This window comes from Amblyraja radiata, chromosome 11, assembly GCF_010909765.2.
Source record: "Amblyraja radiata isolate CabotCenter1 chromosome 11, sAmbRad1.1.pri, whole genome shotgun sequence".
NCBI lineage: Eukaryota > Metazoa > Chordata > Chondrichthyes > Rajiformes > Rajidae > Amblyraja > Amblyraja radiata.
In genome coordinates this window covers 55874304-55890444 of record NC_045966.1, presented here as the reverse complement: position 1 = coordinate 55890444, position 16141 = coordinate 55874304, and the positions used below count along the sequence as shown (strand labels likewise).

The 16141-nt window shown below is 44.7% G+C and overlaps 1 protein-coding gene across 1 annotated transcript in view; it reads left to right on the top strand.

Annotated features, from left to right (window-relative positions):
• The window catches only part of dock2 (dedicator of cytokinesis 2), a 703541-nt gene that overhangs the window by 316421 nt on the left and 370979 nt on the right, over positions 1-16141 (top strand). The window contains exon 27 of the mRNA XM_033029960.1: positions 5504-5596. Coding sequence (XP_032885851.1) covers positions 5504-5596 — 93 coding nt within the window. The remainder of the gene's footprint in view (positions 1-5503; positions 5597-16141) is intronic.

Genomic DNA, 16141 nt, shown 5'->3' with positions numbered 1-16141 from the left:
TTATTAACATCCATCACAGTGAGGAATGTGGAACCTTAATTGGTGCATGTGACAATAAATTCAAACTTGAATTTGAACTTGGTGTGTGTAGGATAATGTAGATGTGCGGGGATCGCTGGTCAATGTGAACTCAGTGGGCCGCAGGGCCTGTTTCCGCACTGTAATTCTAAACCAAACTAAACTAAATTTAAGGAACATCAAGAATGCCGTCCATGTTGCCATTGTTAATTATTTTTTGTTGTAAATCACAATGGTTACAGTTGTGGCACAAATGGTCACCACACATGCAGACAGATGGAATTAATCAATAGTTCTGGAACAATAGTTCTTTAACTTGAACAGAAGGTTTGCAATGTTCTACATTCATTGCATCATGCAGTGCTGACAGATTAGACACATTTTGATACCTTCAAAACTTCGGAGTGATTCTTAGCCAAGCAAGTACTTTTGAAGGATAATCACTGTCGTGCTGATTCATGCACAATAAGGTCCCAAAATAATGAGGAAAATTACCCAATTGTGAGCAGATAGTTAAAGAAAAAAAGTATTCATTGTTACTTTGCTTTTTACTATTTAGAGTCACACAGCGCAGAAACAGGCTTATATGTCAAACTTATTCATGTCGACCAAGATATCCATCTAAACAGTCCCATTGCCCTTGTGTGATAGAAAATAGATTTACCCATTAGCGCTTTTTTAGTTTAGTTTATTGTCATGTGTACTGAGGTACAGTGAAAAGTTATTTTGTTGCATGCTCACCAGTCAGCAGTTCCTCACAACAATGACCGTTATCTAACCCCCTCGTGATCATTCTCAGGGACACTGAGATGTTATTGTTAAAAGTAACATCAGCAAATTTGCAGATGACACAAAGCTGGGTGGCAGTGTGAACTGTGAGGAGGATGCTATGAGGATGCAGGGTGATTTGGACAGGTCGGCTGAGTGGGCAGATGCACGGCAGATGCAGTTTAATGTGGATAAATGTGAGGTTATCCACTTTGGTGGCAATGTTATCTGAATGGTGTCAAGTTAGGAAAAGGGGAAGTACAATGAGATCTGGGTGTCCTTGTTCATCAGTCGCTGAAAGTAAGCATGCAGGTACAGCAGGCAGTGAAGAAAGCTAATGGCATGTTGCCCTATATAACAAGAGGAGTTGTGTATAGGAACAAAGAAGTCCTTCCACAGTTGTGCAGGGCCCCAGTGAGACCACACCTGGAGTTTTGTGTGTAGTTTTGGTCTCCAAATTTGAGGAAGGACATTCTTGCTATTGAGGGAGTGCAGCATAGGTTCACGAGGTCAATTTCCGGGATGGCGATATATTAAAAGAATGGAGCAACTGGGCTTGTACACACTGGAATTTTGAAGGATGAGAGGGTACCTTATTGAAACATATAAGATTATTAAGGGATTTGACACGCTAGAGGCAGGAAACATGTTCTCGATGTTGGGGGAGTCCAGAACCAGGGGCCACAGTTTTAGAATAAGGGGTAGGCCACTTAGAAAGGAGATGAGTAAAAACTTTTTCACCCAGAGAGTTGTGAATCTGTGGAATTCTCTGCCTCAGAAGGCAGTGGAGGCCAATTCTCTGGATGCTTTCAAGAGAGAGCTCTTAAAGATAGCGGAGTCAAGGGATATGGGGAGAAGGCAGGAACGGGGTACTGATTGTGGATGATCATGCATGATCACATTGAATGGTGGTGCTGGATCAAATGGCCGAATGGCCTACTCCTGCAGCTATTGTCTATTGTCTATTGACGCAATGTGACTTCAGGTCAGGGCGTTCCCTGAGTATTCCTGGCCAGTTCTCCTTTGGTGAACCTGGACCAAGTGGTACCTGTTGTTGCCACTCCAGTAGCTGTGGACCTAGGAGTGCTGCAGCTCACTGAAACACGCAACAAAATCCTGCCTCTATCCACAAACGCCCGCCCCACCCCCATTACCCCTCTTAATGGGACCCCTAATTGACCCTGCAATATCACTTATATCTCTCCTCTAACCCCCATGCAATACTTACAGCTGATTTCCTGGCCTCTGGTCTTTACATAGTAACACCTGCCCCTCCTTGCCTACAAACATGTTCACACACATAAACACACACGTACACACACGCACACACATGCACACACACATGCACACACACACACACACACACGCATGCGTGCACACACACAGGTACACGCACACACATAAACACTCGCACACACGTACACGCTCGCACACATACACACGTACACGCTCGCACACATATACACTCGCATGGATGCACAAGTGCACACACTTGCACGCACACACGTGCACATACACACGCACACACAGAAACACTCGCACACACGTACACACTCGCACACATATACACTCGCACGGATGCATAAGTGCACACAGTTGCGCACACACATCACACTGTCGGTCCCACTTCCTGTATGCGCACCTTCACATGCACATCACCGCATATGCGCAGCTTCATCAGTCCCATCCTCCTCCCAGGCCGGTGGCTGATCTCCCAAGCTTGACCTCAGGAGCAGAGGACCAGGTCCTATATTCCCAAAGAACGGATGCAACTGAAGTTTGTTGGAGCAGGACAGAGATCAAAATGGCAGATGACCCAATGCATCCACACCATCCTAGAACATTGCTGCAACTGTGTTGTGGAGCAAAGAATCACAAACACCGTCTGCTCACAGATCAAGTAGATGTTTAATTATTTCCACTGACCTCACACTTGCAGTGGGCATTCATCCCGCCAGACATGGATTACCCACTGTCTCTGATTACACAAAACATGGTATTGAACTCTAATACAAGATACCATATCTTGCACATAATGCACAAATATAGCTATTAGTCCCCATGAGCTTGTGGTCAGTGATTTTAGACATTACAGGACCTGTGTGATCAGTGCCTTGGAGTCATGGTGTCTTTCAGCATGAAGCTTGAAAGCAAGCTCTTTGGTCCAATATGCTGAACAGGGTGGCAATCCAAGCTATGTAGGAAAGAACTGCAGATGCTTATTTAAAGATAGACACAAAATGCTGGAGTAACTCAGCGGGACCGGCAGCAGCTCTGTATAGAAGGAATAGGTGACGTTTCGGGCTGAGGCCCTTCTTCAGACTGGCTGAAGTTTGTCTGAAGAAGGGTCTCGATCCGAAACGTTACCTATTCCTTATCTCCAGAGATGCTGCCTGTCCCGCTGAGTTACTCCAGCATTTTGTGTCCATCCAAGCTAATCTCATTTGCCTGCATTTGGCCCATACCCAACTAAACGTATCCATGTTTCTGCCCAAGTCTGTTGTAAATATGAAGACAGTAGACTCTTGTGGTCTGTTTGTCAAGTTTCAGTTCTAAGGTATTGGATTACTCCAAGGATGTCCAGAGACATCTCCACTGCTATACTTGAACCTTCTCGATTCTCTCCACACGCACTAATGCAGAGCCTGTTTATCCTGGCCTGTTATGATGTGAGAGTCTCTCCCAAAGAACTCCACAAATGTGTTGTTGTGAGCCAGGGCCTAATGCCCCTGTCCCACTTAGGAAACCTGAACGGAAACCTCTGGAGACTTTGAGCCCCACCCAAGGTTTCCGTGCGGTTCCCGGAGGTTCCCAGAGGTTTTTGTCAGTCTCCCTACCTGCTTCCACTAGCTGCAACCTCCGGCAACCACCTGCAATCTCCGGGAACTGCACGGAAACCTTGGGTGGGGCGCAAAGTCTCCAGAGGTTTCCGTTCAGGTTTCCTAAGTGGGACAGGGACATTACTGAAGAATTGATATGCCTCTTTTCTGCTGGGCTGTTGCCTAGTTTTTTTCAGAATTGTTAGAGCAAAAGGTTTAACAGCTAAGTACAAAATTCACTGTCCCCTAATATTAAGTGATAGATAGATAGACGGACACAAACAGACAGACAGAGATAGATAGATAGATAGACGGAGAGACGGAGAGCGAGAGAGAGAGAGAGAGAGAGAGAGAGAGAGAGAGAGAGAGAGAGAGAGAGAGAGAGAGAGAGAGAGAGGGAGAGAGTGAGAGAGAGTGGGGGGTCTCGCGGCTCCCGGTGGCGGGCATCAGTCGACCTGCCCTAAGGGGTTTGCCTGTTTTCTACCGGGATGTGCTAAGAGTAAGGAATTTGGTTGTTTTCAGCCAGCGTGTTGCTCCACGAGGGGAGGGGGATGATGTGGCTGCGGGAGTGGCCGATCCTCACCCAATCATAGTGGGTGTCGAGGAGAAGCATGCGCCTAGAGTGGTTTTGACTGAGCTTTCACCCGCTCCGTCGGATCTGCTCATCGGGCCTCGGCTCCGGGATATTTCTCGGGTACCGGCTCCACACAACCTGAGCCGCCTTTCTGAGATGACCAGCATGCCGTTTCATGATGCGGGCACTGTATAGAATGCTCCTGCACATTCTGCACCTCCTTGCCTTCGTTTCCCGTCCCCACACACCATGGCGGACTGTGTTACCACCTGAAGGCGGGGGAGGTACCCAGTGGGGGTCCCTCTACAAGGGAGTTGTTCCCCTTTATATTGGGGACCTGGGGTGGAGAGTGCTGCACAGAGCGGTGGCATGTAATAAACTTTTGAGTCGGCTCACAGGCTCACAAGTTCTGGTTGCATTTTAGTCCTACGATTCTAGTGTTTGGACTGAAGGCAGGGTGTGGGGAGAGCCGAGTGGGGGACGGGGGGGGGTGGGACTTACCTGTCGGTGTGCTCCTTGGCCTGGCCAAGATGGCCATTCGCGGGTCCAGGCAGTGGGCGGTCGATGGTCAGGCTAGAGTCGGCTGCTTGCCCCTCTTTCGGGCCTACGTCCGTGCACGTGTGTCCATGGAGAGGGAACACGCGGTGTCCACGGGGACTCTGGAGGCCTTCCGTGGGCGCTGGTCACCGCGTGGGGTTGAGAGTATTGTGAACAATGAATGCAATGTTGTATTATAATGATACTTGATATAGTGTAATCTTTGTTTATGATTTGATGTGTTGTATCATATGTTTGTGTCGAATAAAGTATTTGAAAAGAGAAAGAAAAGAGAGAGAGAGAATGAGCGATAGACAGAATGTGTATGAGAGAAGTAAATAGAGAGAGAGTGAGAGGGAAGAGAGGGAGAGAGGGAAGAGAGGAAGAGAGGAAGAGGGGGAGAGAGGAGAGAGAGCAAGTATATAGTGTCACTGTTTCTTGCTACACAGGGTAATGCATGGTGCTAATTCTTATATTTTCCAATTGGCCTAAGCAATCCAAATTTCCACTTCACATTGCACTGCCATTTTTCAGCACAACTGTTGTAGTTATTGGCTGAGAAATAACTATTGACTGGGACACCAGAGACTTGCCGTGCTGCTCCTGAATATCCTCTATGTCCAAATGTGGTAGCAATATTCCCTAAAACTGTGTTGGAGTTTTGTCCACATTTTGAAGATTGTGCTGTCTGGTGCTTATTGCTCCATCCCTGAGTAAAAATTACTTTCTGCACCCGTTATCCAGCTATGAACCACCTTCCTTAACTCTGATCTTTTCTTTTCTCCAGGGATCAACTCACAGCCATCTTCAAGGAATCATAAATAATTTGCTGCGGATTGTGAATCAGATGGTTATTAAGATGGGAGACCACATACTGGTTGTAAGTAATTTCACTGGGGCGATTATTTTCCATCCGGTTTCTCAGTCTATTTTATATGTTTGAGCTCTGCTCCACTGCATCTGGAATATATCATCGATATTCAAGGGATTTAGTGGCTGTACATGAGGCACAGGTTGACAAGTGATTGACTGAAGGCTCACAAACTACAACTCCTCCTGTTTTACTGTTCCCAGCAGACAGGTTTGCGGATGCTCACATTCCCCATGATCTGGACTACTAACAGTTCTCAGCTATCCAGTTGGTGATAAGTATAATCAGACCTCTAGTTTCCCTCTCCCCTGACACTCAGTCTGCAGAAGTGTCTCAACCCAAAACGTCACCCATTCCTTTTCTCCAGAGATGCTGCCAGACCCGCTGAGTTACTCCAGCATTATGTGTCTATCAGCGATAGGTATAAACACACAATGCTGGAGTAACTCTGTGGACAGGCAGCATCTGTGGAGAAAAGGAACGGGTGACGTTTCGCGTCGAGACCCTTCTTCAGCATCTGCAGCTGCAGTTCCTTCCTGCTCATGCTATAGGTATGATGTGTTTGCTGCAGTGATATCATTATCAATCATGAAGTGATTTCATACAGGGTAAATAATTAAAACACAAATATGGTTAACAGAACAGAAGATTTGCACATTCCTTTGAAACTTTTGACTGATGCTTATTTTATCATTTCATCCCACTGGATGGAGTCTGCACTAGGAATAAGGGCAATGCTCAAAGGGGCCAACTTCTGAATAACAGGCTAATAAACAAAGTGGAGACTTTATAGTTGCGCACAGGAGTTGTTTCCATAGGAACAGCAAATGTAAGAGTATTTCTTAGTACTTGCTCTTGCTCAAAGCTCAGTCTTTGGTGCGGGAGGGTGAGGGTGGGGGGTGTTCAGTTAGTACTGCAATTGCAAATTTATCTTGTTGATTCTTGGGGCAAAAGTGGACCTTTTCTTGATTTTCACAGAAATGTTTGCCATGAGCTAATGTATGATTCTCCAAAGCTTCTGCTCTCTTGCGCTACTAATGTATTTACTGGGAGCTGAATGGCAATTGAATTCATTAGATCCATACGGTTTGACACAGAACAGCACTATTGATGGGCAATCGTGCCTTTGGGCAAGTCCCAGTTCTGGAGCATGGCAGGGTTTATTGGTTATTCGGGTGGACTGCTTTGAACATGGCACACTCACAAGATCAGAGTGCAAAATCATGGTAGCAACCTTAACCCATTTTGTTAACTTCAGGCTCAGTCACTTCAGAATGGGGCGTTAGGATAAACCACAGTGTTAGGCTGATCAGCAAGGTTGTTGCATTTCCCTGATCCAGAGGGAGCATCATGAAATGGTGTTTAAATATCAGAGAGAGAATTAGCTACAACTTGCAGCCAGAACATGTGTTTCCATCAGACATGTGGTTGACTGACAATTATGCAGGTCCTTTGCTGAACTGGTCAGCTCTGAGGGGTAGGTGATCTCAAAACCAGGCTTTTAAGGGTGCAACAACAAATTTATTGTTGGCTCCGAATAAAAGAATATAAGAAACCAGAACACAAGCTGTCCATTTGGCCCTTTGGACCTGTTGTAATTTCTTAAGATCATAGTCAAAGCCATTTTCCCGCCATGTCCCCATAAGCCCAGTTCTCTGGTGAGTAGTACATTCATTAGTTACTGTAAATTACCCATAGTGTTACTGATGGGAGGAGAATCAGTGGAGGGTTAATGGCATGTGAGAGATTGATGGGATATGTCTGAGAACCGTCATTGATTCAATAGACCAAATTTCCACCTTTGTCGTAAGGAAAAAATATGTACAACACTGGATATATTCAGAAATGTATTGTTCTCAGTTTTGAATTAATTTAAATGTGTTAAGGGCCTGTCCCACCAGCATGCGATTGCATGCGTCTATCGCGACCAAACATGGTGGCTTGAGGCGTACGGCCTCGCGGGGCCGGTCCCACTTCCAACCGCGGAGCCGTCTGGAGTTGTGCGGGGCTGGTCCCGACATCATACTCACCAATCAGCTGGGCAGGAGGCGGGCCGACTGAATTTGGACGTCGCACGGCGTCGAGCGGTTACTCCATCACGCAACGGCACGTCGGGCGGTGACGTCATCGCGCAACGCCACGTGCTAGGCGTATGCCGTCAAGATGCTGCGTACGGCGTCAAGACACTGTGTACGCCCATCGAGGCGCTGCGCACGGCCTCAATGCGGCTGCGGGCCGACAGGCCATTGTCGCACGGAATTTTTGGACAGTGTCAGTTTTAAGGAGCCCCACGCACTGTCGGGACCAGCCCCACACAACTCCATACGGCTCCGGCTATCGAAGTGGGACCGGCCCCGCGAGGCCGTATGGCTCAAGCAACCACGTTAGGTCGCCATAGCCGCATGCAGTCACATGTTGGTGGGACAGGCCCTTTAACTTCCTGGGTGCATATTCATTGCCCACTGCATGAAGACCTTTCTCTTCATCTCACTCCTAAATGACATCCATATCCTGGGACACTGACCTTTAGGCATAGATTCCTCTGCCAGAGGAAATAGCCTTCCTATATCCACCTGTTCATTCCTGTAAAAATTATCCTTTGATTCACAATTCCATTTTAAAGCAACAAAAAAAAACACGATTGCTAGGTATTTTTATTTGAAAGCCCTCTGAGTGCTGAGAGATAGGCTGTTCAAGAGCAACGCTACTTGCTCGGGGACCTCTGCCATTTAATTTGTCTTCTGAGGTTAGAGTTGAAGCCAAAAGTCACGGCAATTAAGGATGCAGGTTCTGATGACATATAGGATAGTGTAATACCTTCAGCCAGAGTATTGGTTCTCAACTTAGCAAGCAGTAGTAGACAACCCGAAGGGGTGTGCATTTTCTGTGTCAATGATGGCATAAAACAGAGCTAGAAATGTATGTGCATCGCTCAAACTGACCGTTGCCGTGTCACAATCCTGGAATTAATTAGCTAGCAGCATTGTGCGATGAAGTTTCACTGTTACCTTCTCAGTGGCAAATGCCAGCCCTGCTAACAATGCCTGCAACCAAAGAATTCACACTGATTCTTCAATTTATTTGTAATGTTTACTTGTTTTAAAAGATATGGACAGCATATCCCTAATGCCCTGAACAGAATGTCTTACATAGTCATTTCATAGTCAATGACTAGATCACACGTGGGAGTGGCAGGCTTCCTCACCAGATGACATTGGTGTACCAGATGTGGTCTTATTACAGTCCACTACATTTGTGGATTAACTGTTTCTGTTTTAGAATGTTGATTTCTAACTGAATCATTGTGTAAGCTTGTGCTTGTCTCCAAGTGCTGAATAATTCTGGGTAAATTGTGCAAGAGATGGACCTCCATTTACAAATGAGAATAAAAATATTGCATTTACTTTTCCCTCAAAAACATAACCTTTGACGCTTCATCAATTATGCACAGCCCGTTTGTAGAATTGGAAGCAGAATGATGTGTGCTTCAGCGCCAGTGTCCAATGAAATGTATCCGGTAGTTTCCCAAGTTTAACAATTACCTCAGCTTTTCTGCATTCCGCAGTTTGCAGATGCTCTCTGGGATCACGTGGGTTTCCTCTGGGTTCTCCGGTTTTGTCCCACATCCTAAAGATGCACTGGTTGCGTTGTTAATTGGCAGCTGTAAATTGTCCCTGGTGTGCGGGTGATTGTTAGAATACGGGGGTAGTTGAGTCCGAAGAAGGATCTCGACCCGAAACGTCACCCATTCCTTCTATCCAGGGATGCTGCCTGTTCCCGCTGAGTTACTCCAGCACTTTGTGTCTATCTTAGGCAGTTGAAGGGAATGTAGGGGAAATGAAAGATTTGATTGGTGTAGGAGTAGTATAAGTAGGTACATATAGAGGTAATAAAAGCATTCACCACATGGTAATTAAAGAGCTAGACTGCTGGAACCATCGCTAACTGTGGCATCTTCCTCTGCACACTCATCAGGATGAAACAAAGCAGTACTAACCGAGAGGATGATAATCACTCTGGATTGTGTGTCATAAACTCTTCATAAGCATAATATTGTCATTACTTGAAGGAAAGGACATGTTGAACCATCATTTCAGATGACGGCAAACTTAAATCAGAGTTTATTTCCCAGCTCAGAAGTAAACTGGGCACAAAAGCTGTGTGTGGTCATTTGTTTAATCCCAAACAGTCATTGTGAGGATTTTGATTGGTTTTGCTGCTTGACATCATAAATATATTAATCCCATCCTTCCCAAATTCTGGTTCAAAATCTTCAGGTTAAAGAGCTGGAGTCACATAAGCACAGCAAAAGGCCTGGTTCCTTAGAAGCAGCATTGGAAAACAACCATTTATTGGGTGGCATGATTCAAAATAACATTACAATAGACACATGTGATCTGGAGATTGAGGTTCTGGAAACTAAAAGGCATCTGCTTCTCTTGTTGATCAATAAAACAAACTAACACTAGATAACTCACCTTTTGGTCACTCTTCAGTTCTGTCTCTCCCTTAACCTCTTAACTAGTCAGGGTTTGACAGATGTACATTGATGGAGGACAAAACATCAAGTTAGCTCTCCTGAGGAGTGAGGGAACTCAGTTATGTAATGGATTGAAGCATATACATACTCCTGGACATGTTTCAAAGCTAAAGAGCTGGAAAGTTCCAAAGATGGACACAAAGTACTGGAATAACTCAGAAGGACAGGCAGCATCTCTGGAGAAAAAACATGGGTGAGGTTTTGGGTCTGGAACCCTTCCTCAGACCGAATATAGACGGGAGGAAACTGGACGTGAGAAAAGGCCAGAACAAAGCAGGACCAGCAACAGATGACAAAGGAAGGGTGGAGCTCATAATGGTCCATTGTTGTCTAGGGAAGAGGTGATAATGTAGGGACACAAGGGTGCAAACAGTGGAACTCGTAGGATGACTAGGGTGGGGGTGGTGGGGAGGGAGGGACGGCACGGATTACTTAAAATGAAATAAATCAACTGCTGGGTTGCAAGCTCCAGACCTTTCTATAGTTCCAGGACCTTTCTATAGAACATTTGCTGATCCCATTAACGTTAGGAACTCAGTCGGTCAAAAGTGCCTTAAGGTTTTTGAAGATCGTCAAGTTATGCAGCGATTGATCATGGATGATTGTTCAAGATGTAACATGCTCCAATTCACAAAGGTAGCAATTGTGAAATGGGTCTATGAGTCAGGAAGGGCACAGTGGTACAGTTGGTGGAGCTAATGCCTCACAACCTCTGTGCTGCTGGTTTGATCCTGACCTCTGGTGCTGTCAGTATGTCCCTGTCATGTAGATTTCCTCTGGCTTCTCCAGTTATTTCCCACAGCCCAAAGATGTGTAGGTTGTTAGATTAATTGGTCACTGTAAATTGTCCCTAATTTGTAGGTACATGGCAGAATCTAGAGAGATTTCTGGGATAATTAAATAGGATTAATGTAAAATTAGTGCATGGAGGCTTAATAGTTAGCTTGGTCCCTATGGGCCAAAGGACCTGTTTCTGCACTGTATCTTTCTGTGACAAGTGATGAGCCCAGGTAGCAGAGATGGTGAAAATGCCTTTCAAAATGGTGCATAAAACCTATGCAAAATGAAGCTTAGAGACATCAATTGCCCAAAAGCAAGTGGAAAACTTTCCAAAGGCTTAGGGCAGTGATGTCGCCTTTTTAAAAGATGGTTGATATAGAATCTTTTACTCTAATAATGGACAGGCTTCCAGCTGCAGGTCACTACTCCACAAGTATCTGCTGCAACGTGCAAGGACCAGATTAGACAATGACATGCCCACATTTGGATTACTGTTGTGGCCACATATTACTACTTGTAGTTTGAACACAAAAGCCTTTGTGATTTGGGTAGTGGGGAAGTGGAGTACAGGGCAGATTCATACTAGGTGGGCTATGTACAAACCAAGGGTTTATAACACTAGAGGTGACTATAATTACACTGTCACTACTGTCCATCTTTTATGGAGATATATGTATTCATAACTGAAAAAAATTGTCAGTGAGTGTACACAGGCAGAAGAACCTTGGGAGGATTTATTATGGAAAGGGAGATTCCATTATATGGGTTTGGATAAAATATAGCACTAACATAGCTGCCTCACATAAGTCATTGGCTGTGTTGGTGAGCCTCATAACCAGTTAATGATGGAAATCTGGAATATGCATTGGTCTATAGACGTTCGGAGAGTGGTGTCTGTGATTGCTTGTGTTCCTGCAGCCTTCTCCAAAGCTATCTGAGTAAATCACTGAGGTACTGCGAACTTTGCAAACTATTCTTGCTCTCAAAAATCTGGGAAATGTTCATTAATTTTTTTTAAGATTCGCTAATCAGTAGCAGAGACGGTCTGAAACACTCTGTTCAAAAAGGTAGCAGAAGCAGAAATCTTTCAAGCATTTAAAAAGACCTTGGTTATACATTTGAATTACTGTGGTGTCCAAGGAAATAGGCTGAGAGCTGAAAAATGGATGAGGCCAGGTAGATCAACAGTCAGCATGGATGCAATGGAGTGAATGGCCTCCTTTCATTCTGTACATCTCTGTGAATTACTCCCTAGTTCTATAAAACTGATTTTGTTACATTTGGATCTATATTGCAGAGTTCTGCATTGAAAATTAATTTGTACTTTGATTTTAAGATATTTATGAAGTTTACCTTTATCCCAAATATGTGGCTAGTCTATCTTTCATTCCATGTAAATTGTTAAAAATGGTAGTTAGAAATTACAGCTTTCTAATTTTATATTTGCTCTCTGTGAGATTTCTTCAATTTAACTACCTCTTAGCCTTCTGCACAACATTAATGTTCAGTTTAGTTTAGTTTAGTTTAGTTCAGGAATACAGCAGGAAAACAACCCTTAGGCCCATCATGTCCGTGCCGACCATTGATCACCCGTTCACACTAGTTCTATGCTACCCCACTTTCTCATCTACTACCTACACATTAGGGGCAATCTTACAAAGGCCAATTAACCTAGAAACCAGTATGTCTTTGGGATGTGGGAGGACTCCACACAGAGGTCAGGATTGAACCTGGGTCTCTGGCGCTGGGGGTGAGCAGCTCTAGAACTGAGAAACTGGTGTTTGACAACTAATGCAAGGAAGTGCAAATTCTGGGCCACATTGAACGTTAACCCTTTACGGAAGCTTTCGTTCACTGATGCCACCATACCATTTACTGCAAAGCCCAGTCCATTGCATTAATTTCCTCATTACAAACTGACTGCATGTATTCAAGAGCATTTTTAACAGGCACCAACATTTTCTGCAGCTAATCCATAACCCTGCTTGTACAGCGAAGCGGTATATTATTCAGCGGGCTATTATCATGGTTTCATGAAGGCAAGTTGGCGATTTTATGCTCTGAAGATTTCATTTTCAATTTGTCTCAGCCAATCACCTTTGGGTCAATAGCTGATGAATTCCAATCCATTGGGTTCAAATTAGTTAAACAGGTTTAAGTTCAGTAATTCAGAGTCATCCAGCATGGAAACAAACCCTTTGGCCTACTGAGCCCATACTAATCATTACGCTGCCAGGTACATTCAAGCTATATTAATTGCAGCTCAATCTTCCCACATTCCCATCAACTCCTCCCAGATTATACCACTCATCTACACACTCAGAGCAAGTCGTAGCAGCCAATTAAACTGCTAACCTGCAGAAAACCAATACCATTGTAGGCAAAAAGTATAAAATCCACACGGACAGCACTGGAGGTCAGGAATTAACCCGCATTAGTTAGGGGGGTTGTTATAGGGGGGGGGGGGTGTTATGGGGGGGGTTATAGGGGGGGGGGTGTTAAAGGGGGGGGTGTTAGGGGGGTGTTATATGGGGTTATAGGGGGGGTGTTATAGGGGGGGTGTTATAGGGGGGTGTTATAGGGGGGTGTTATAGGGGATGTTACTAGGGGGGTGTTATAGGGGGTTGTTATAGGGGGGTGTTATAGGGGGGGTTGTTATAGGGGGGGTTGTTATAGGGGGGGTTGTTATAGGGGGGGTTGTTATAGGGGGGGTTGTTATAGGGGGGTTGTTATAGGGGGGGTTGTTATAGGGGGGGGTTGTTATAGGGGGTGTTGTTATAGGGGGGGTTGTTATAGGGGGGGTTGTTATAGGGGGGGTTGTTATAGGGGGGGTTGTTATAGGAGATGTTATAGGGGGGGTGTTATAGGGGTTGTTATAGGGGGGGTGTTATAGGGGATGTTATAGGGGGGTTGTTATAGGGGGTGTTATAGGGGGGGTGTTATAGAGGGGGTGTTATAGGGGGCGTTGGGGGGTGTTGAGGGGGTGTTATAGGGGGTTGTTATAGGGGGGGTTGTTATAGGGGGTTAATTCCTGACCTCTGGTGCTGTCATAGTGTGATAGAGTGTGAAAACAGGCCCTTCGGCTCAACTTGCCCATACCGGCCTTGATGTCCCAGCTACTCTAGTCCCACGTGCCTGCATTTGGTCCGTATCCCTCCAAACCTGTCCTATCCATGTACCTGTCTAACAATTTCTTAAATATTGGGATAGTCCCAGCCACAACTGGCAGCTTTTTCCATACTCCTACCACACTTTGTGTGCAAAACGTACTCCTCAGATTCTTATCAAATGTTTTCCCTTTCACCTTAAACCTATTCCCTATTGTCCTCGATGTGCCTACTCTAGGCAGGAGACTCTGTGCATCTACCCAATCTATTCCTCTCATGATTTTATACACCTCTATAAGATCAGCCCTCATCCTCCTGCGCTCCAAGGAATTATAGTACCTGTCTACTCGACCTCTCCCAATAGCTCAGACCCTCTAGTCCTGGCAACATCCTCGTTGACCTTCTCTGTACCCTGACCAGCTTGTTGGAGCTGTGCCAGTTTGCTGCACTGTGGAAGATGCCCCAGTGGAATAGTGAATGCATTCTGCAGTGTTGGGAATGGTTTTTGGGTGGACAATGAAACCATATGCTACTTCTTGAAAAATAGCTTCTTCAAAAATGTTCTCATAGCCCATCTTTCCAGCCACATATTTGACCAGCTCTCTTCATTTCTTTCCATGTTCAGGTTCATTACAGAACTGTAAAGGGCCTGTCCCACTTGGCGATTTTGCCGGCATCATATCAGTGTCGCCAAAAGATTTTGAACATTTCAAAATCCAGCGGCTACAAAAAAAAACACCGCTCGTCATCACTGCCGCATCACTGCCGCATCATACGTCGTCACGCCGAATCACGCCGCGTATTTTTCAGTGACCTGATACGTCAGTCAATGATGCCGGCAGTCGCTGAAAAAAATCGCCAAGTGGGACAGGCCCTTAAAGCTTTGACATTGATGGTTACATTACCAGCATCATGCAGTACTACTGGTTGTGATGCCGAGTGTCTTGTACAGCATTCTTTAATGGTCGACCTCTCCTAGAATATTAATTAATAAGCTCAAGGGTAACATTGCTGTGGTGTAACAGCTCTGTTTTTATATATATTAAAAAAAAACATTGCACTCCCAAATAAATTCTTGCACAGGTGCTTTTAGATCTTGGCATGATCAGATGCTCGTGTGGTACAAATATATATTTCTTTGTTGATCAGCAGAAATGGCAGACTGATTAGTGAGAAATGAAAAGTCAAATGAAAAATGACATCTTTTTAAAAATATCATTGCTTGAATGTATTGTACAATTATATTCAATACCATACAAAGAGATTCTCTACTCCTGTACAGACAGTATACAAATTCTACTGTGCCTCACATGCCTGTAGCTGGAGTGCTACTATTATTTACTGAGGTAAGACACATATCTTACAGGATCACAAATAACTCTCCGTTTTTGCTATTTCATTCCCATTCATATTTTTTCAAAATATAATTCAATATATCAATCTCTAAAAACTGATAGAATATATTTTATTTTCTTTCCTTGGCAATTCTAATCATTGCTGATGGACTTCATTACTAATGTCGGAACATTTTCTTCTGACATGTTAGTCCTCTGGTAACTCATTCAATAGCCCAGACTTCATGTGTGAGTGTGAGGTTCATGTAGTTGATATTCTGTATATGGATGCAAAGGAAGAGAGAGCAGGTATCATAGTCCAGGTCAGTCTGCTCCACCTTGACATCCACTAACATTACATCTTCCAGCCAGAATGACTGGCAAATGTTTAGGAGCAACTTCTAAGCTCATTTGAATGCTCCATACCAGCTTGGTGTGGTTTGTTTACTGTCAACGTGATGGAAATCACCTGACTTGGCATTGGTCGAGGATGAAGTGTGAAACATCTTTAGTCAAGTTTCAGATCAATTTCTGGTCTGATACAATACAATGTGTATGTCTCTTGTACATTAGGCCCGTGCTTTTAAAGCACATGCTTTACACTATCTGGGCTGTGTTGTCAGGAAATCTCCTCCAGTCTATGCTTGTGATCCCTGATTTTGAGAAGCACTGGGTTGAATTCTTTATTTCTCCTTGGATTAGCCCCGAAACTGGGTCAAATTCACATTTAAATGCTACCTTTACCTTGGTTACTCTCCCCCCTCTGCAAGGCTCAAGTCGACCGTGGTTTCAG